The following is a 23,749-nucleotide window of genomic DNA, read 5'->3' as shown; positions in this document are numbered from 1 at the left end:
ATTTCAGCGTGTTTGGAATTTATCTCAGGTTGCATTGTGTACGCACCTGGGCAGTTGTTTTCAGGCCTCCTCTCACGATTTTAGTGTGGTTTGAGTGTCCCGTTCCTTACGCGATTTCAGCGTGTTTGGAATTTATCCCAGGTTGCGTTGTAGACGCGCTGGGCGGATTGTTGGACCTCCTCTCAAGATTTCAGCGTGGTTTGAGTGTCCCGTTCCTTACGCGATTTTAGCGTGTTTGGAATTTATCTCAGGTTGCGTTGTGTATGCACCTGGGCAGTTGTTTTCAGGCCTCCTCTCACGATTTCAGCGTGGTTTGAGTGTCCCGTTCCTTACGCGATTTCAGCATGTTTGGAATTTATCCCAGGTTGCGTTGTAGACGCGCTGGGTGGGTTGTTGGACCTCCTCTCACGATTTCAGCGTAGTTTGAGTGTCCCGTTCCTTATGCGATTTCAGCGTCTTTGGAATTTATCTCAAGTTGCGTTGTGTACGCACCTGGGCGGTTGTTTTTAGGCCTTCTCTCACGATTTCAGCGTGGTTTGAGTGTCTCGTTCCTTACGCGATTTCAGCGTGTTTGGAATTTATCCCAGGTTGCGTTGTAGATGCGCTTGGCGGGTTGTTGGACCTCCTCTCACGATTTCAGCGTGGTTTGAGTGTCCCGTTCCTTACGTGATTTCAACGTGTTTGGAATTGATCTCAGGTTGTGTTGTGTACGTACCTGGGCGGTTATTTTCAGGCCTCCTCTCACGATTTCAGCGTAGTTTGAGTGTCCCGTTCCTTACGCGATTTCAGCGTGTTTGGAATTTATTCCAGGTTGCGTTGTAGACGCGCTGGGCGGGTTGTTAGACCTCATCTCACGATTTCAGCGTGGTTTGAGTGTCCCGTTCCTTACGCGATTTCAGCGTGTTTGGAATTTATCTCAGGTTGCGTTGTGTACGCACCTGGGCGGTTGTTTTCAAGCCTCCTCTCACGATTTCAGCGTGGTTTGAGTGTCCCGTTCCTTACGCGATTTCAGCGTGTTTGGAATTTATCCTAGGTTGCGTTGTAGACGCGCTGGGTGGATTGTTGGACCTTCTCTCACGATTTCAGCGTGGTTTGAGTGTCCCGTTCCTTACGCGATTCCAGCGTATTTGGAATTTATCGTGGGACGCGTGAAGCGCGAGCCCAAGCGGTTGTTTTTGCACCTCTTCTCACGATTTCAGCGTGGTTAGAGTGTTTTCTTACCTCACATGATTTCAGCTTGTTTGGAATTTGTTTACCTCTTCTCACGATTTCAGCGTGATTGGAGCCTTTCCTTCCTCACACAATTTTCAGCGTGTTTGGAATTTATCTTAAGTTACGTGGAACGCGCTGCTGATTGATTTTCTTTGTTCTGCCTCCACTCACGAGTCCAGCGTGGTTGGAGTATGTCATCCTTTGCATCTATTGTACTCTCTGTTGCATCGCATCTATTATCTATTGCATCACATCTGTTACATCCATTGCATCATATCTGTTTTATCGTTTGGTCTAGGAGACCTTAAATCCTCTAAAGGTGCAATTCCTTTGGTGTTTGTCGTGCCCGAACGACTTCCAATGGTCTGGTATAGCCACCTGCCTATGTTAGTGGTGAGTTCCTAGGAGACCAACTGAGACGGTGGAAACTAGAGTTCGAATGGCTCATGCCTAGAACGCAAAGGTTCGGGATTTCCGAGACTAAAGTCTGGTTTAAATACCCAGGGGTGTATCCTCGGCTTGAAATCTGTATGGCAACCCCATAGGTTGAGATAGCATGTGTATGCGCCTCAATTCTGGATACTGAGCCAACCTAGTATGTCACCCTGTTGGAGAATAGGAAAAGCTGCAACCATAGCCAGGGAGAAAAGTATTACTGTGGTTCAACTAAGAAGAAGATGAAGATTCCCACATCAGCTTGAGGTAGGATATTGCCGAGGTAAGTCATTGCCAATTGCCCCTGTAAGGTACCTCCCTTTTCCTAGCTATCACATTGCATTTTAGTTATTACAGTGCATTGCATAAATCCTGAATTTTCAAACCGGCTCCGCGTAGCGTATAAGTCTAATTTTCAAAACCGGCTTCGTGTAGCGTATAAGTCCAATTTTCAAATCTGGCTTCGCGTAGCGTATAAGTCCAATTACCAAACCGGCTTCGCGTAACGTATAAGTCCAATTTTTAAACCGGCTTCGCGTAGCGTATAAGTCCAATTATCAAAATCTTTCTGCATATCATTTTGCATCCTGCCCCTGAACTACGCTGGTTTGATTCCTTGCAGAAGGATACATAGGCAGCCTACGGGCGCAACCATTTATTTGTTTGTACTTTGTTTGTTTGTCCAAGTCCTCGGCCTTATCAAAAATCGGTCGTCTCTGGGCTTTGACATTCACTCCCGTCACTTCTTGACTTCCGAGTTCTGTCAAAGAGGGGCAACTGTAGACACCCCATTTTTGGCCGCCCTTAAGACTTGGATGCGACTGATGGTTTACATGGTGGAGAAAGGTGTGCAGGGAAAAGGTTAAGTTTCTTCGGTAAGGAGAGAGTTAAATCTCAACTTCATATCCTTTTTTGGACCAAAACAATCTTGATCAAAAGATTTTAGACCTTAAAACCCTCTCTTTCAAAACATTTTTGAAATAAAGTTTTTATGATGTTTCGAGGCTCGTATTTTGTCAAATGTTGCGCTTTTCGGTAAACCGAGCAAGGACAAAGTGGAAATGAATGAAAGAGAGATGAAATCTTTGAAAAATCTTTCAAAACACCTTGTCTAGGGGTTTGGAGTTGAAGAAAAGAGGAGAAGAGAGACGAAAACTAGTTTGTGAGAGGTTCGGCATGAATCCGGACAGGACCGAAACTGCGCGACTCCACCAAAACGGGCATAACGCTTTACACAGGAGAAATTTTGATGCGAGGTTGGTGCCATTGGAAAGATAACTTTTGGGGCTTCAATGTGGCCACATGAAAAACCAGAAAATCAGATGGCCGACCAGCTTTTTTGGTCAAAAGTGGTTCAGCATGAATCCGGGAAGGAGAGAAAACATCTGCGCGACTTCACCGAAACGGGCATAACTCTTTGCAAAGGAGGAATTAAGATATGAGGCCACCACCGTTGGAAAGCTTACTTCAGGGATTCATTTTTCACTCAAGAATCTCCTAAGGAAAAATCCAGGTGGGGGAGATATGGTTGGTTGAAGTCCGGTTGGACCAAATCTGCGCGGCTTCACCAAAACTGGCATAACTTTTTGCACAGGAGGAATTTTAATACAAGGCTTGCGGCATTGGAAAGCTAACTTCAAGGGATTCATCTATGACCAGATTTAGGCCTTGAAGATTTTGAACCCTGGTCGGCCGACCAGGGTAAGTGGTCGGCCGACCACTTGAACTGGTCGGCAGCTACCCTCTGTTTTGTCTCTCTGAGTATGTTCCAGCTATGCCAGCTGTGTTCCATTTGACCCACTGTCCGAGATTTGAGCTCTTTATTTCTCTTCTTAAGTAAGCTTTGGTCCCTTTTCTTCGTTTGGAAGAGAAGTTTGACCCTTTGGCCAAGTTTCTTGTTGGTCAAGCTAGAAGCTTGACCCTTTTGGTTAGCTTCCTTTAGAAACTTGCACCCTTTACTTGAGGCTTCCTAAACAAGTCATGGCCCTTTGTCTTCAATAAGACAAGTTCTCAACTCCATTTTGCAAGGTGAGAAAAGATTTGGCTAGAGCATTGCATACTCTCGTCCATAACTCTCCATTCCAAGCTCAAAACACCCTTTTTCTTGGCCATTTACACTACACCTCTAAGCCTAATACCTCCACCATCCATTCCAGCACCTTGGAACCCATTTTCAGAGGTTCAAAGGTCACTCTCTTGGTCCAGGGTTGGCTGCATTGCTGTGCTACAAGGGTAAGTCCTCATTTCCCTCATTTTTGCATTATTTTTCTCTATACCTTAGTTCCATTTGCAAGCATTTTCGAGCCTTGGTGTAAACTAAAAATAGTCTTATTTTGAGCTCCTCTTCATGTTTGTTTAAGAGTACTTTTCTGTTTGAGATCTCCTACCCCCTTGTATGCTTTATCTCTCTTTTAGGGCTTATTTTGCATGATATATGAGCCTTATTTGTGAGCATTTTTGGACCCCAACCTAAACTGAAGAAAGTTTTGTTTTGACCTCCTATTTAAGTTTGATTGAGGTCACCTTTCTTTTTGGAGTCATTTTCTTCCTTGCATGCTTCATTTCCCCATGCTTTGAGCCATGCATGTGAGCATTTGCATTGGCCTTGTTTTGGACTCTTAGCCACTGAAATCCAGTGGATTTTCACTGGCCTTGATGTGTCTTTGAGCTCCAAAATCATAGAGGGGTGACCCTCTCACCCCTCATTCTCTTTACTAGCATTGTTGGACTTCCAAAGGGACTCTATTTTGCATGCATTGAAGTCATGTTTTAGGCCTCATTTTGTGGGTTTTAAGGTCTACCTATGCTCTGTCAAGAGCCCATTTTGCCATAATTTATGTCTATGATGCATGTGTAGAGCAACCCCATTCAAGGCCTTTCAAAGGGACCTTTCTTTGCATGTTTCCGAGACTGATTTCAGGGCCTATTTGGTGGGTTTTAGGGCTGTTATAACTCATTTCCAGAGGTGGTTTTTTCCTTTTGTTTGTCTATCATATAGGTGTAGAATACCCCCTTGCATGGCCTTCCAAAGGAGCCCCTCATTTTTGCATGCATAAACTGAGTTTCAGTAGGTATTTGGCCATATTTTAGCATGAAATGCTTCTATTTTTGGTTGGTTGGGTGAGCCTTCATATGCTTCATATAGTTATAGAACAACTAATGGTTCACTAGCTTTTTTTTTGCATGCATTATCCCTTGATGTTAGCACTTTTTGGCCATACCTTGAACTGATAATGTGCTTATTTTGGACTACCCTAGCTCTGTTTTTAGGCCTCATGGTCGAATGATGTTTGTTTTGCATGCTTGTAGTTCAACACCCATGCTTAACTTTGAGTTTTGAGGTCCATTGCATGCATGTGCTGAGGTGTGTTCATGTTTTAAGGTCATTTTTCATCACATTTCAGAGCTGGTTTGAATGCCATATTGCCATGTTTTCATCTCTTTAAGTGTGCTTGAGAGTTGAGCGTAAATGCCTTGTTTACCGACCAATGAATGAGTTTCATTTTTATGCATGTTGAGCCATCATTTTAGGCCAATTTCCCACTGTTTCAGACCTTCCTAGGGTCTGTTTGGGGTTGGTTTTGCCTTTGGTGGATTGCCTTGGGTACCCCTAGTGTAACGCACTTCACTAGTTTCGGTACCCGGGGCCCCCCTAGCTTGCATAGTGTGCCATGTTTGCATGATTCAGGACCATTGTTTATCATGTTTCAGAGCTGTATCATATGTGTTTGTATGCCATCCTTCATCCCCCGTCATGCTTTGGTAGAGTGGCATTTGATGCCTTAGGTTCGGTCCTTGGTATTCGTGCATGTGTGCACGCATTTTGGTTGTCTCATTTTCATCTAATGGCCACTGATGTGAGTGTGGCTGAAGTCCACTCATGTTGTTGTAAGTCCATTGTGCATTGTGTATGCTATTTCAATTCATAGCTTTGCGTATGCTAGGTTGCATGTTAGAGCATTGTGTATGCCATGTTACATCGAGCATTGTGTATGCCATTTCATAGCATTGCGTATGCTAGGTTGTATGTTAGTCGCATTGTGCATGCCGCCTGATTTGCATTATGTTTGGGATAGGAGTTAACCCAAGAACGAGAAACGAGGGACGTTTCGTACTCCGAGTAACAGAACGTGTCTCAATTCCTGGTCGCCGACACTCCGGATTACCCATGATGGAGTTTAGGTCTCGTTGTGTTTTTATGTGCATTCATTTCACATTGAGTCGTGCAATTCGACTCCTCGGCCATCATGCATCGAGATGCGTGATTGGTGGCACGAGGATCGGGGACTACACTCCCTGAAGAGTAGTCATGCATACACATGTGAAAATACTTTGCCATGCCCCTTTGTTGCTCTCTGTTGCAGTAAATCAAAAATCAGCAGCTTTCTGGAGCTTTGCACAATATTCCAAGAACAATTGCAAACAGAGGCAAACCGGGACATCGCAACGGATTTCCGCGCAAGGCAACTCAAGCATGCATCATTCATCATTCGGAACAGAGCTGAGGTGGTCCATGGATTTGCGTGCTAATTTACCTGCTTTCCTAGATTAATTTGTTAATTAATTAGGATTTTGTATTTATTCGGACTGTACTATTTATTCGGACTGTGTATTATTTATTCGGACCCTCCAAGCGAGGGCAATGTTGTAATAAGTGTGCGTGCGTGTGATGCATGTCTTCCAACCCCACGTCTTTCTCCCTTTTATTTACCAGCTTATGATGGTTAGATTAGGGCATGTTTCAATTAGCATACTTATGATAGCATGTTTGCATCATTCATCTGTCTTGCATGCACTGGGCTCAGCGCATCATACTAATTGCATTGTATTTCAATACCGAGTTGAATACATGTTATCCGCTGCATTTCATATGCCATGTTTAGAATAGCCGAGCCTATTGTAGTTGCATTTTTGCATGTGTTGCATTAGGCATTTCTGTATAGCTAGTATCATGCATAGATTTCTAACATAGCTTCTGTTTTGGCTTGGAGTACTCGGTAAGTATTTATGCTTTAGCATCCTTGCATGCGTGTGAGTGACTGCCATGACAGCATGCTTACCATGAGGCTATGTGCTTATGTGATATAACTGCTTGAATGCTTGTGGGTGAAGGTTGGATTATTTGAATTGGAACAATTCATTAATTATGAGTTTTTAAGCCCACTAGACAGTGGCAAAATCATGTTTTCTAAGCCCACCCGAGGGTGGCAAATCCACGTCTTAGCCTACTTGCGGGTAGCACCATCAAACCATTTTCAAATAAACAAACATGAAATGTTTTGTTCCAATTCAGGCGATCCAGTCTATACTTGTATGCTGTGCGTATCACATAGTAAATCTAGGCTAATAATCGAAATAAGAACGCATAATGTTTTCAAAACTAGCTATCATGGTTAGTAGAAGCCGATCTTTGATCGGGCGAGCAGGGGTGCTCACGAAGTGACCTTTCCCAATCGTACCCAAGTTCCCGAGCCGAGGCAACTTTGGTGATGACGGACACGTGGCCTAAGGCAACGAGTCAGGGTTTCCTAAATTTCCCCAAAATAAAATATTTAGGTGGCGACTCTGTATCTGGCAAAGCAGTCCATATTTGACACTTCTTTCAAAAAATCTATTTTCAAAACGATTTGTCGGATTTGGGCTCTTGGATGATTTCATCGGTCTTGCATTGCACTCTGCGAGATTAGATACAGGACCGTGACACAAATCGAGTCCGAACTGTAGTGAGGCCCCAAGGGCGCGTCTACACATGGCAAGGTATTTTTAACAAGTCTGTGCTCGACCACTCTCCCCGTCATAGCATAGGCTCTAGGGAGTGTAACCCTCGATCCTTGGACCACCAATCACGTATCTCAATGCATGATGGCCAAGGAGTCGGATTGCACGACTTAATGTGAAATGAATGCACAAATAAACATATAAAGCCAACAACTCTATCATGGATAGTCAAGAGTGTCGGCGACCGGGAATCGAGGCACGTTTCATCGCTTGGAGTATGAAACGCTCATCGTTTCCCGTGTTTGGGCTAACTCCTATCCCAAACATGATGAAACAAGAATGGCATGCTCAATGCAACTTTTAGTATGCAATTCTAATGTAATGCAACTAAATGATACAAAGATGCAAGGAATGACATGTAAGCGTGCAAATGGCATACACAATGCTATGAACTACACATGGCATACTCAATGCACATGGACTAAACTATGGCATACGCAATGCACATGTGGAGACTAATAATGAAATGATTAAGGCATACACAATGCAATGGTCAATCATGTAACAACATGGACTAATATGGCATATGCAATGCAAGATGGACTTAAACCAAGATGGATGGGCCTCAGCCACATCCAAATCAGTGGCCAAACCTGATGAAATCAAAGCTATAAGACACACATAAGCATGCACAATGCAAAGGCTCGAACCTAAGGCATCAAATGCCACTCTACCAAAGCATGGAAAGGGATGAAATATGGCATGCAAACACACATTTTTCAGCTCTGAAATGATATGCAAGATGGTCCTGAATCATGCAAATATGTCACACAATGCATGCTAGATGGCCCGAATACCGAAACTAGTGAAGTGCGTTACATTAGAGGTATACAAAGCAATACAGAAATGGAAAAACTAGCCCCAAACAGACCCTAGGCAAGTCCAAGACAGTGGGAAAATGGCCTAAGATGATGGCTCAACATGCATAGAAATGAAGCTCATACTAAGACTCAAAATAAGACATGCAAGCACAACTCTTAAACATATTGAAGGAGTGATGAACATAAGAATATGGCAACCTTATATGCTCTGAAATATCATGCTTGATGATGCCAAAACATGTCAAGGGCCCAAACAACGCATGCTAGTGGACCCGATATGCAAAGCTAGTGAGCTTAAATTGAACTATGGCCATATACAACAATGCATGCATGACCCAAAACACTTCAAACAGAGCTAAGGCAGCCCAAAATATGGATAAAATTAGTTTGGATCATGGCCAAAAAATGCTAGGAAAGAGGGCCAAAATATCATGCAATACAAGCTAGTGAACCATGATTTACACTACAACCATATGAAGCACATGAGAGGTCACCAAACCAGTCAAAAACAGAATCAAGCCTTATCAAATGAAGCCCAAAAACCCACTGAAATATAGTCCATGCATGCAAGAATGATAGGCTCCTTTGATATGCTATGAAGAGGGTTATTCTACACATGCAAGAGGGACACCCAATACGACAAAACCACCTCTGGACAGAGGTTATGTAGGCCCTAAAACTCACTGGAAAGGGCCTGAAATGAGGCTAGGAAGCATGCAAGTATAGGCTCCTTTGTTAGGCCAAATATGCTAGAAAACAAAACAAGGGGTGAGAGGGTCACCCCTCTCTGATTTTGGTACTCAAATACACATAATAACCACTGAAAATCCGCTGGATTTTAGTGGTCAAAAGGGCCAACAAAGCTCAACACAAAGGCCCTAATGCATGGCTCAAAACAAAGGAAAATGAAGCATGCAAGGGGGTACATGACCCCCAACAAAAAAATGAACTTAAACAAACATGTAAAGGACCTCAAAATAAGACTTTTTTCAGTTTATGACAAAGCCCAAATATGCTTGCAAATAGAGCTAAGATATGGAGCAAAACAATGCCAAAAAGAGGGAAATAGAGTGTTACCTTTGTAGCCAAAAGAACCAACAGCTTTTGGACCAAAACAGCAAGCCTTCAACCTCTGAGAATGGGCTCCAAGATTCTTAGAGTGATGGTGGAGGTGTTAGGATAGGAGGTGGTGTGCAATGGTGCAAGAACTATGGACTTTTGGAGCTCAAATGTAGAGATATAGAGGGATGTATGTATCTTGCCTTAAGCCAAAAAATCTGAACCTTTGCACATGAGGGAGAGGGTCTCTCTTATAGAGGAACAAAAGTCCAAGCTTCTTCAAGAAGCTTGTCTAAAGGTCCAAGCTTCTTGAGAAAGCTATAGCAAAAAAGGTTAAGCTTCTTGAGGAAGCTAGAGCCAAAGGGTTAGGCTTCTTCAAGAAGCTAAAAAAGGTCAAGCTTCTCTTAGAAGCTTAGAGCAAAGGGCCAAGCTTCTTTAAGAAGCCAAAACAAGGTTGCCAATCCTCCATACATGTGAATGGAGGATGCAGTCTGTGCCCTCCAGCTGGCACACACTCATAGAGACAGAAAAGGGAGAAGTAGGCCGACCAGTTCAAGTGGTTGACTGACCACCTAGCCTAGTCGGCCGACCAGTTCAAAAGGGTCAAGTTGATGAATGGTGGTCAGCAGCCTCAATTGGTGGTCTCCTAATTCAATGCAAGCTAGTGGTGTGATGGGAGACCAGCAATTGTGGCTCAAAAGTCAGGGAGACCAGCTACCTGATAAGAAAAACCAGCCGGGGGAAAAAGTGGTCTCCAAGAAGAAAAGGTGGTCTCCCACCCTAGTACCACCCTCCAAACAATGAAAATAGGGTCCATGCCAAAAATGAACCAAGACGGAAGTTGTTAGGCACCGAAAGTGGCATGTGACCACAAAGGTGGTCTCCCGGGCCACAGCGTCCCTCTAGATAGAGGAAACAAGGTGTGTGCCAAAAACCGGAGCAAACGGAGAAAGTTAAGCGGTCCCAAACTGAGGCGCACGGCCGACGGCTCCGAAAACCGAAAACTGGTCTCCAAACGGGAACAGTGGTCTACGACCATGAAAAGTAGCCTACGGCCACTGAGAGATGGTCTACGAGACCTCTCCCTCCCTTCGGGAAGAGAAAACAAGACCTGGTTCGCAAATCGAGTCAAAGCACAAAAGGGTCCCGAGGTCCGGGAGTAAGGCTCTCAGTCGAGACTCCGTAATCTCAGAACGAGCACAACATGCGCAATCACCGAGCGCTTAATCGATGACGTTTGAGTCTTAAGGTCGGTCAAAATTGGGGTGTCTACAGGATGCTCTCAGTTCCCCATCCCTATTTCTATGTTAAGAAAGTCTTTTTGTATTTTTTTTTACGGCACTGCTGGGGACCCCAGTGGGGGTGACTCCCAGCACCCCCACCTCCACGTGGGGGGCTGTGCAAGCATGACTTAGAAAAAATAAATAAATAAAAAAATATTTCCACCAATCAAAATACAGTAGGGGTGGTGGGGGTCACCCCTACTAGGGATCCAATGCATTGGATTATTTTTAATATATGATAGGAATAAGTGATTTGAATTATAATTTTGTACCTTTGATTAGTTAACTTTAAATTGATCAATTAACTTTCCTTTTGAAATGTGTAAATTAAGGCATAATAATGTTTTTTTTAATAATTCAACAAAAGTTAGCCAATAGAAGATTTTTAATTATTTAAAAAATAAGATTTTTAGAAAAATAATATGAGGGTTTTGAGCTTCACAAGAGTCTTTTTATTAGAAACTCTATTTTCGTTAATATATAATATAAATATAAGATCAAAAGTACAAAATTATAAAACTCACTACAAATCACTTATTCCCATGTACCTATCTTATTCTTATCTTATCTATATATAGATATATGAAAGGATTGGATTTATGAGGACATAAGTTCCTGAAAGTGACACAAAAATGACTGTTTAACAAGAATAATCAAACATGTTCATGAAATTCCTTCTACTATGTGTAATATTATTGCTTTCTTTGATTTGCTTATTCACTGCATTTTCAAATTCAACTATAGTATCCACAAATGTCTCTCTCCTCCTGCTTTTGTAATAAGAGTACTACAATACTTTGTTCAGTTATGGATCTATATTTCCTCAAAGTCAATCCTTGTTCAAATTGCAAAGCCTAGGTGAATTTGGAGGAATTTGAAAAATGGAGAGGAAGGGAGGAATGTCGGCGAAGATGAGAGTGGCGGTGGTGGGGCCCGGAATAAGCGGGATGGCGGTGGCGACGAAGCTGGCCAAGGGGGGAGTGGAGGTGGTGGTGTACGAGAAGGAGGAATACTTGGGCGGCCATGCGAGGACGGTCACCGTCGACGGCGTGGACTTGGACCTGGGCTTCATGGTCTTTAACCGCGTAAGTCCACTGTGTACTAACTTATGACGAAGGAAAATGTTATAAATCTTAAATTTTTTACTAAATGAGTAATTAAATGTCTTATATAGGTGTGAAGTTCACAAAAGTATAGATTTCATACTCATTTGATATATTTAGTTATTTATTTAGTAAAAAATTTAATATCTCTAGTATTACTCTAAAATAAGTAGCAGTAAATACGGATGATGAGGAGAAGTTATTGGTTAGTTCAGGGTGGTGTCACGTATATATTAGGATTGATAATGAAGATGAAACTCACAATTTCAATTGAGTGATTAAAAAATATAAAAAAAATATTAATTTATAATTAGTCAAAAATATAATGAGGTGATACCTCAGACTAACCACTTATTTTTCAATGATGAGTGGTGCTTTTGTGATGATGAGTAGTGATGCTTTGTGACCTTTTTACTTTGCTGTAAATGTGATATGATATGCATGTATGGGTCCTCACTACGATCGGAAACGAATCTATTAGTAGGTGGTAAAATTGGCAAAGTAAAATGATTGGGCACACCGTGACCACCACCACCAGCATTCCCCTGTCACGTGTGGTGACACAAGCAAGCGGTGGTCTCACTATATAAAGTATTAGCGTATACCCGTGCCTGAAGGCACAATATAAATAATATTAAGATTATAATATAATTGTAATTGAAACATTATTTAAATTTAAAATTAAAATGTAATTATAAAAATATATTTAATAGAGAAATACAGTCTCAAAACTAAGTCACGCTCTCACTTTGTTTTTCTATTTCTCTCTTTAAATTGAAAAACACCCAACACCAATAAGAGGATGTCAAAACACTGTACAGAGAGAGCGAGGGAGAGAGAGCCGATGTCAAAACACCCACCCAAACCATTAAGATCTCAGTGTATAAGCTAAAGAGAAATACAGTTTCCAAACTAACTCACTCTCTCACTCTGTTTTTCTATCTCTCTTCAAATTGAAGAACACCCAAGACCAATGAGAGGATGTCAAAACACTGTATAGAGAGAGTGAGGGAGAGAGTGCCGATGTTAAAACACCCAAACCATTAAGATCTGTGTATAAGCTAAAGAGAAATAGTAAACTAAAGGGAATGATGTTTTCAAAAATGGTAATAGTGGTTTTTTGCAACAGTGATATAAAATATCTAGTGCAAGAGGAACCACTAAATTCTTGAAAACAACTCCAAAAAGACAGTCTAATTTTAACTCAAACTTGCTGGATTTGTAATAGCGAGAGATTCATGCCATGCTTCACATTTGACTATGAATTGGAATTTCTAATTGTTCCAACTTAGCAAGGCTATTTAGGAGTGTGCTAAACTATTGAAAGGGAAAGAGAGTTTTTCATGCCACAGTCAGGACAATGAAGTTACAATACTGACTCTTTACTTTTAAGTAGATGAGGTGCTCCCTTGCCAGGAGTAATGTTTGGGTTCGAGTCTTACCTGTTGTGTGATGCAACTTCCTAGGATAATATTTACATTATGTAATGGTTATTATAGCATTTTCCATCAAATTTTTAACAAAAATTATTTTTAAGATTAAATTAAAAAAACTTAAAATCTAAAAAATTAAAATAAAAAAATGATTAAACATAAATGAGTATAGTATAATTTATCCAAATATTTTTTTGTTGATTACTATTTAATTAGCAAAAATGGATGGTCATAATTCAATGGTCAAAAAAGGTTCCTTCCTCATTTATCCGATATCCCTCTATGTATTTTTTTCCACAATCCGTGTTCAATTTCCATGATCCATACTTCCCATACCAATTCCATTGAAAATTGGATCACCCATTGTTTTCAAAATAATATCATTATGGTGTAACTTACACTACAAGAAAAGAGGGTAAAAAACACGGAAGCATTTGCGACAGCGCGTTCCCCGTCGCAAAAAATGGTTTTTTGCGACGGCAAATTAAACCGTCGCAAAAAAGAGTTTTAACGACGGCATTTAACCATCCGTAATAAAACTACATGGGTAGGTAATAAAATGCGGAAGTATTAGCGACGGCATTTTTAACCGTCGCAAAAAAAAAAAATTTGAGACGACATAAGTTTGTTGTCGCAAATATTCGACAATTTGCGACGGCAAATGTTCGTCGCGATAAAAGGATTACCAAAACGGCGTGTTTTATTAATAATTATGTATCATTTGCGACGGTTTAAAACGTATTGTCGCAAAAAGTAAAAAAATTTCTTCCCCCTCGTCCCTTTCATCTTGCCGCTCTATCAGTTGGATCGAAATCCCTAATTGTTTGAAACAAAATTTTTTCCCCCAAAATCCCCAAACAAGCGACGAGCGACGAACGACGAAAGGCTAGCGGTGGTGCAGCGACGACGAGCGACGAACAGCGAGCAGGCTAGAGGTGGTGCGGTGGTCCGGCGACGACAACAACTACTTAGCGTATGCTCTCTCTCTCTCTCTCTCTCTCTCTCTCTTTGTCATTTGGGCCACCGATTTTTCAAATTCCCCAAAATTGTTTATGGATGGTTCATTGAACAACATTTTATGGATTGCATATTGAATTAAATATGGATATTTGTATACTTGCCGTGAAACTTATCTTTTTCACAAAATTGATTTCATGTTAGGATTCTCTCTTTCTATATATATATATATCCACTAGCAATTGTTTTTGCAATTTTACATTTAAATTTTTAAGTGGTTTGATGAATAAGGAAAATCTTTTAACAATTTTAGACTATTTGATTAATGATATGATACTGTTATTTAATAGACAGGACATTCTTGGGAAGAAAAAAATGACAATGTTCACAACTCAAAATTGAGAATATAATATAAATAATAAAATTATTAATGATATAATATCATCTACATTATTTAAGGTAGATGATGTTTTAGATATAATTCTCTCTTGAAACTTATGAAGGCAACTAATTAGTGGTAGTACTAATGAAAAAAAACCTCAAACTTTCTGGGGCCTGTTTTATTTTCTCTTATCTCCAAAACCAACAAGTAATCTATGTTTCTATCTAAAAAGAAGGATTCATTGTGCATGATCTGCTTATAACTTGGCTTTTTATTTTTGTGTTGTCTAGTCTCCTAGTCCTTGTCAAGAAAGGTAACAAGGTTCTGTTTACATTATTGCTTGGTACTCTTATCAGTCTGTGTGTTGGAAAACCTGACATTCATACTTCTTTTCTGAGAACTACAAACAACTATTTTGTGCAACTTTCACACTCAGTCATTGGAGCAAGTAAGCTCTCCGTGCAAGTTGGTTTGTGTTCTGGTTCCGTGTTTGTCGTTTTGATTGGTTATAGGTAGAGGGCAATGTGTGATAACTACAGGGTATGAAAAACATAATGATGTTATTTTATAAACAGATTATGGCCCAACAAATGATATAGCTGTTGATCGAATATGAGAAAATGTGATCTTTTTGATGTGGTGACCTAACCATTTTGATGAGGCTGATCAATGCGGCACACCACTGGCATTTATTTTTGAAAACAAGATGTCCATTGAGGCTTCACAATCAACAAGCAAATTTGGAGAATAGCTAAAGAGAAGAAATTCCTCAAAAAAAAAAAAAAAAAAATTATGTTACTTTTTTTGATAACCGAAAACGAATTTACATGTAGTTACTCTCCCTCATCTCTTATTTCACTTCTTCTTTAAAGAGTGAAGAACTTGAAAAAAAAATTAATAAAAAATGAATATATTTGAAATATAGAGAAAAATAGAAAGTATTGATAGAGATTATAGTTGGAAATAAGTTAATAACAAATCAAATGATTTAATAATCAAATAATTTACATGAGACATAGCTTTTGGAACACAAAATTCAATAATCAAATTCAATAATCAATAATCAAATCAAAATTCATTTGATTTGTAACACAAAATTCAATAATCAAATCAAATAACAACTTGTTTACATAGCTTTTGGAACACAAAATGATTTACATGAGACACATAGGTGGCTCCACTATTTGTTTCATCAACTCAAAAACAAAACATTAGTACAATTCCAAGTGTCTCAATAAAGAGAACAAAGACTGATAATTGTTCATGAGATTAAATGTGATCATTTAATAATTTCGAAATATTGCATAAGATTGTCTTTGTGGTGTTCAAAATAATAATATAGACAATAATGATCCATCTTTATTAAATAATTTTTGAGACACTATATGATTAGTGTGTTTTTGTATAACTCATCTATCAAGTTTATAAATATTGCCGCATAATATTATGGAATACTAATAATTTGGAGAATTCTACCATACACATCCATTTATCATATGCATCATTAGTTATGTCATTTTTTTTTTCTTTAGTTATGATGAATTATCTTCGTTAATTATGATATTATTTTAATTAAGACTTATAAGATCTTTAGTTGTGCCTCATGTGGTGTTTGGTTATGATTTATTTATTTTTTTAGTTATGACTCAGAAAGTATGAAATTATATCATTTTTTTCTTCAACTAATTGATCTCACGTGTTGTTGTATAAGTATTTCATTTTTTATGTTCTCCCATCAAATCGGTAAATAACTAACTAGGATAAGACCACCTACCTATTTGAGAAAAATTGGACGGATAGGTATCATGGTACATGAATACGTAGGTATTATATTTAGAGTTACTTTGATGAGATATTTTTGTGGATGTGTATAGATAATGGATAAGAGTTGGATTGATTTGCCAAATAGGATGTCGAGCGAATACATTAATGGGATTGATGAATTCCTTGTGTTTGCCTAACCCAATAGGGTTGAAGGTTCAATGATTAGTTGTCCGTGTAGGAAGTGTGAGAATCGATATCATCTTGTACGAGAGGGTGTACGAGAGCATCTGATTTTGAATGGTTTTTTTAAAAAATACAAACATTGGATTAATCATGGGGAATCTTACGTATCTCTGCATGGTAATCGAGAGAATGAAACATTAGCTAATTTAGACATTGGGGATGATATGATTGGAATGATACAAGGGGCTATGGGAAATCCACATGCCGGTACAAGTGTAGAGGGTAATGAACCACAGGGGCCTGATCCCTATCCATCTGAACCCCGGCTCGGTCCAAATGCAGAGACTGTAAAGTATTTCAAACTTCTTCAAGATGCACAAAGTGAATTGTATCCGGGTTGTCAGAAGTTCACATCTTTGTCATTCATTGTTCGACTTCTACATTTGAAGGTGCATAATCAGTGGACAGACAAGTATGTTGACATGTTGCTTGACTTATTGAATGAGGCGTTCCCGTTAGGTGTGAAACTCCCAGACTCATATTATAAAGCTCAAAAGGTCACAACAGATTTGGGCTTCACGTATGAGACGTGAGATGCATGTCCCAACAGTTGCATGTTGTTTCGAAACGAGGACGCCAATCTTGATAAATGTGTCATATGCAACAGTTCTAGATGAAAATCAAATGGTGATGGTGGTTCAAATGGTCCTAACAAATGTGGCAAACGAATAGCTGCAAAACAGATGAGGTATTTTCCTTTAAAGCCAAGGTTGCAGAGGTTGTTTATGTTATCCAAGACGGTTAAGTTAATGAGATGGCATGCAGAGGAACGAACTGATGATGGTGTCTTTAGGCATCCTGCTGACTCCCTTGCATGGAAAGATTTTTACTGTCGAAATATTGACTTTAGTAATGATTGCCGAAGTGTAAGGCTTGGCTGAGCATCTGATGGTTTTAACCCATTCAGGATGATAAACATAGTTCATAGCACTTGGCCTATTGTGCTCATTCCATACAACTTGCCACCATGGATGTGCATGAAGCAGCCATTTCTAATTTTATCCGTGCTTATTGACGGCCCGAAAGGACCTAGTGACAAGATTGATGTGTATATGCAACCGTTGATTGAGGAGTTGAAAGAACTATGGAATGAGGGTGTGTCAACATTTGATGCATCAACAAATCAAATGTTTCAAATGCATGCAGCTTTACTGTGGACAATTAGTGATTTTCCTACATACGCAAACTTATTAGGATGGAGCACTAAAGGCGAATATGCATGTCTTTGTTGCAATAAGGAAACTACATCGTGTTGGTTGAAGCATAGTAGGAAACAATCATACTTGGGTCATCGCAGATTTTTACCTACTGGCCATAAATTTCGAAAGGATAAAGTATCATTTGATGGTAGTCGGGAAGTCAGACTCAAACCAAAATTGTTGTCTGGAACTGAGATGTTACTACAATTAGAATCTGAGGGTATTTTAACCCAATACAAGAGAGATGACCTTAAGGAGAGGCATAGGAGACAGGTAGAGAAGGAGAAAGCTGGACATCGCACCCATAGTTGGAAGAAAAAAAGTATCTTTTATGAACTGCCATATTAGGAGCACAATCTAATAAGACATAACCTCGATGTGATGCATATAGAGAAGAATGTTTGTGACAATGTGTTGTGGACAATATTAGGGGTTGCAGGAAAGTCGAAGGATGGTGTTAATACTCGGCGTGATTTACAAGATATGAATATTAGAAAACCCCTACATTTGCAGTTAAGAGGGTCGAATAAAGCCTATTTACCACCAGCACAATTCACGATGACCAAGGATGAGAAAGATTTGTTCTTGAAAGTGTTGAAGGAAGTAAGAGTTCCCGACGGGTATTCATCCAATATATCACGTCGTGTGCACTCACATGATAGAAGTATTGAGGGTCTTAAGAGCCACGATGGTCATATTTTGATGCAACAACTTATCCCATTGGCTATTCGAAGATCGTTACCAAAGAATGTAATTGAACCCTTGATTGAATTGAGCAATTTCTTTAGACAATTATGTTCCAAAGTGAATCGTGCAACAGATTTGCAATATATTCAAGATCATATCCCAACAGACAGGTTCGATATAAATTAAATTGTTTGATAGTTCAATTTTCACACAACATTATGTATAAAATTCGAATATGATTAACACTTTATGCATTGACTATCATAGGTTCCTGATGCATCGAGTGGCCACCGGGCATTTAGGGAATCTGTAGAAGACGAGAATCCATATACACCACCACCAGAAGATCAAGTATAAAATGTATCTTTGCATTATAAGCTAAAATTTATCTTTGCATTCTTTACATTCTAAGTTAAGAGACTTATGGGAGAAGACGGGACTAAAATCAGGTTCCCAGATTGGGAGTTAGAGCCGGATTTAGAACGAAACTTGGCACACACGACCGCCTAGGCACGAGAGACTTGTGGGAGAAGACGAGACTCGAATTGGGTTACCGAAATAAGAGTTAGGGCCGGATTTCACTTTAGGCAAACTAGTTCCTTAAGAAACTTGAATTCAAGGTGTTAATGCCCCAAAATCACCAAACGGCGTTGGTTTATCACGAAACTTGGCACACACGACCGCCTAGGTACGAGAGACTTGTGAGAGAAGACGGGACTCCAATTGGGTTCCCGATTTTGGAGTTAGAGTCGGATTTCGGTCTAGGCAAACTAGTTCCTTAAGAAACTTGAATTCGAGGTGTTGACACCCCAAAATCACCAAACGCGTCGGTATAGCACAAAACTTGGCACACACAACCGCCTAGGCACGAGAGACTTGTAGGAGAAGACGGGGCACGAATCGGGTTCTTGGATTGGGAGTTAGGGCCGGATTTCACTTTAGGCAAACTAATTCCTTAAGAAACTTGAATTCGAGGTGTTAATGCCCCAAAATCACCAAACGGCGCCGGTTTATCACGAAACTTGGCACACACGACCGCCTAGGCACGAGAGACTTGTGAGAGAAGACGGGACTCCAATCGGGTTCCCGGTTTGGGAGTTAGAGTCGGATTTCGGTCTAGGCAAACTAGTTCTTTAAGAAACTTGAATTCGAGGTGTGGATGCCCCAAAATAACCAAACCGCGTCGGTTTAGCACGAAACTTGGCACACACGACCGCCTAGGCATGAGAGACTTGTGGGAGAAGACGGGGCTCAAATCAGGTTCCCAGATTGGGAGTTAGGGCCGGATTTCACTTTAGGCAAACTAATTCCTTAAGAAACTTGAATTCGAGGTGTTAATGCCCCAAAATCACCAAACGGCGTCGATTTATCACGAAACTTGGCACACACGACCGCCTAGGCACGAGAGACTTGTGAGAGAAGACGGGACTCCAATCGGGTTCTCGGTTTGGGAGTTAGAGTCGGATTTCGGTCTAGGTAAACTAGTTCTTTAAGAAACTTGAATTCGAGGTGTGGACGCCCCAAAATAACCAAACCGCGTTGGTTTAGCACGAAACTTGGCACACACGACCGCCTAGGCATGAGAGACTTATGGCAGAAGACGGGGCTCGAATCGGGTTCACGGATTGGGAGTTAGGGCCGGATTTCACTTTAGGCAAACTAATTCCTTAAGAAACTTGAATTCGAGGTGTTAATACCCCAAAATCACCAAACGGCGTCGGTTTATCACGAAACTTGGCACACACGACTGCCTAGGCACGAGAGACTTGTGAGAGAAGACGGGACTCCAATCGGGTTCCCAATTTGGGAGTTAGAGTCGGATTTCGATCTAGGAAAACTAGTTCCTTAAGAAACTTGAATTCGAGGTGTTAACGCCCCCAAATCACCAAACGGCGTCGGTTTAGCACGAAACTTGGCACACACAACCGCCTAGGCACGAGAGACTTGTGGGAGAAGACGGGGCTCAAATCGGGTTCCCGGATTGGGAGTTAGGGCCGGATTTCACTTTAGGCAAACTAGTTTCTTAAGAAACTTGAATTCGAGGTGTTAATGCCCCAAAATCACCAAACGGCATTGGTTTATCACGAAACTTGGTACACACGACCGCCTAGGCACGAGAGACTTGTGAGAGAAGACGGGACTCCAATCGGGTTCCCGGTTTGGGAGTTAGAGTCGGATATCGGTCTAGGCAAACTAGTTCCTTAAGAAACTTGAATTCGAGGTGTTAACGTCCCAAAATCACCAAACGGCGTCGGTTTAGCACCAAACTTGACACACACGACTGCCTAGGCACGAGAGACTTGTGAGAGAAGACAAGACTCCAATCAGGTTTCCGGTTTGGGAGTTAGGGCTGTATTTCTGTCTAGCCAAAATTATTTATTAAACTATCTTTGTAATTATATAGTAGTTAATTTTTTATGTTTTTCTGTAATTAAAATATTAACACCATTATATTGTCATTAATTATTTTTATTTTGTTATTTTCAGATATTTCCTGAGTAACAATTTGCTTCTTGTGGAATGCGGGAGTGTAAAGATTATGACCAATTTTTGTTTTTGTAACCCACGGAAGAATCAAGACGAAAACTTTTGGTTTTGATTTTGATTTACGTTATTTAAATTTGTGAACAACATTATGTATGTATTATGCGACGTTATGTAGTGGGATAATTTTTAGTGTTATGAATTTTTATTTATATATTGTTATAAATGAAACAACATTATGAATTTTTATTATATGCCAGCTTTTGTTTATGTATATATTTATATTATTATGTAATTATCGTTTTTTTTTAGTTATTTTTCATTTAATACAGGATTTGTTTCATATTTTTAATAATTTTAATACAATATATCTATATATATATATATATATTTTTTTTTGAGACAGCCGCACACACCATCTCAAAAAGTAAATTGAACCAGGGTTTTTTGCGACGGCACCTTTACTGTCGCAAAAGGTAAGGAATTGATTGAAAAGTAAGGCCTTTAGCGACGGTGTTATTGCCGTCGCCAAAGGTCCTTTAGCGACAGCTCAGGTGCTGTCTCAAATATATTTTTAGCGACAGCAAAATAGTGCCGTCTCAAAAAAAGTCAAATTTTCATCCGTTATTTGCGACAGTATTTTTCCGTCGCGAAAAAGGCATTTTGCCGTCTCAAAAAAAAGGCAACGGCGTTATGCCGTCACTAAAAGCCTTTTGCAACCCTCTTTGTTGCGACCCCCCACTTGCCGTCGCAAAAAACCTTTTGAAACGGCGTTTGGGGTATTTGCGACGACGTTTTGCCGTCACAAAAAATCAATTTTTTTGTAGTGTCACATTTTATTAATTTTAAATCAATTTCCATGATCCATACTTCCCATACCAATTCCATTGAAAATTGGATCGCCCATTGTTTTCAAAATAATAACATCATTATTGTGTGACTTATATTTTATTAATTTTAAATTTACATTGTACACTAAAATTTTGAAATATTTTCCAGGTTAAAAATTCTAGATTTATACCATTTCCATTACCAAAAAATTATTACTAATTTAGAAGAGAATTATTCTTGAAAACAATATTCTGCACCAATTTGGCAAGCAGTAAGGTTGCCTTATCCAATATTTTTTTAAGGGTTAATTTTTTTACATTTAATTTGGATTTTTTTGTTGGTGAATTTTTTTTTTTAAATTATATAAAATATTTTTACATTTTAAAACATGACTGCCAACCTAAAAGTTTTTAAGAATATTGAACCTAAACTTCCTTTATAAAACTTGGCAAAACAAAAAAAAAATTCCTTTATAAAAGTTTGTTAATATTTTATAAAAAGAGAATGAAGTATTGACATGTAACATTTACATAAAAAACCAAAATTCAAAATTTACACTTTTCTTTCCTCATTTTTGATAAATAACTTGGTTATAAAGACAAATGAACCCTAAAAATATACTTGAATAAAAATGAATATACCATAGAAAAGGAAACCAGAGATGGCAGAACACCAATTCTCATAAACACCCTAATACTATGGATACAAAATTGTGGGGATATATTTTCTGAGTACCAACACGTGGCAAGGTGACGCCGACGTGTCAGCCGAGGTGCCACGTGTCTTGGTCGTTGTGCCGAGGTCATCTCGGCTAGGCCGAGGTTGCCTCCGAAGATATCGGAATCCGAGATAAGCGGATAAGGGACAAGAGTCCTAGAATGAAGAGGGAACTCAACTTGGATATGGACAAGAGTCCTAGATTGGGAGAAGAATTCAGTTTGGGTAAAGATAAGACTCTTAGAGAGTTTATCCTAATCCCACTGGGAGTCCCAGATTAGCAGTAATCCTAAGTCCATTAGGGCTAGGCTCCTTTTGGGACTAGGATTGTACTGGCTATAAAAGAGAGGTACCCCTATGGGTCTAAGGTATGCTTTTGATACTCAAGCTTGTGAGTTTAGTACTTGATTTATCTTTGAGAGATATACTGACTTGATCGTCGGAGTGCCCCCGGGTGGTCGAAACCACCGCGGGATTCTTATATTTCTGTTACAGGTAAGACAGGGGCCATCTATTCTGCCAGTGCTCTCCAGCTGGTTACTAAGCGGGCAGTGTGGTCGAAAAATCACCCACACAATTTGGCGCCGTCTGTGGGAAAGAAAGAAGAATAGATGGCCAATGACGGATAGAAAGATCAGATTGGAGACAACGCTCCTACTGGGAGTCGGAGACCTATCGATCTCGACGTTGAAGGGGACAACCGCAACACAGAAACTCGTGACCAGAGTCACGGAGTGAAAGAAGCCGACCAGGAAGGTGACGCACCAAAGACAACAGATCGAAGCAACGAAGAAGACCTCCAGGTATGGAAGGATAGATACCTGCGGAGGAACGAAGACCCTTCCAGAAGGGATACAAAGACAGGGGGCATGAGCGCTCCCAAGGAGATAACATTCAAGTATAGAAGAACTCATCCTGAGTGAGCAGATCCCGGATTTCAGATCCTGGATCCCGAATCCGAGAAGACATGATCTCAGCCTAGACAAGTAGGCTCGAGAAGACGAGAGCTCAACCTAAGTGAGCAGACCCCGAATTCCAGATCCCGGATCCCAGAAGACATGATCTCGGCCTAGATGAGTAGGTCCGAGAAAAGAAGAGCTCAACCTGAGTGAGCAGATCCAAGATTCCAGAAAATAAAGATCTCGGCACCTGAGTCCGAGAAGAGAAGAGCACAATGAGCAGATCTCAGATCCCAGAAGATAAAAAGAAAACACACAAGATCAGACTAAAGTTGGCCAGAATTGAGAAGTATACTAGGGTCGAGGAGGACATGCCGAGAACAAAGGCGTCGGAACAAGAAAAGAGAAACGGCTCGCCGATGCGAGGCCGAAAATCAAACTCAGGTTGGAGCCAAGTAAGAT

The 23,749-nt window shown here is 40.2% G+C and overlaps 1 protein-coding gene across 1 annotated transcript in view; it reads left to right on the top strand.

Annotated features, from left to right (window-relative positions):
• The first annotated feature begins 11,445 nt into the window (after window positions 1–11,445).
• LOC145793837 (uncharacterized) overlaps window positions 11,446–23,749 on the top strand; it is a 56,657-nt gene continuing 44,353 nt past the window's right edge. Inside the window, exon 1 of the mRNA XM_082876709.1 lies at window positions 11,446–11,673. Within this exon, the coding sequence (XP_082732835.1) occupies window positions 11,470–11,673 (204 nt within the window). The 5' untranslated portion in view covers window positions 11,446–11,469. The remainder of the gene's footprint in view (window positions 11,674–23,749) is intronic.

The sequence above is a fragment of the Camellia sinensis genome, chromosome 6 (genome assembly GCF_055761805.1).
Source record: "Camellia sinensis isolate YWXY chromosome 6, ASM5576180v1, whole genome shotgun sequence".
NCBI lineage: Eukaryota > Viridiplantae > Streptophyta > Magnoliopsida > Ericales > Theaceae > Camellia > Camellia sinensis.
Note: the sequence above shows the minus strand (reverse complement) of the source record. Positions and strands in the feature narration are given on the sequence as shown.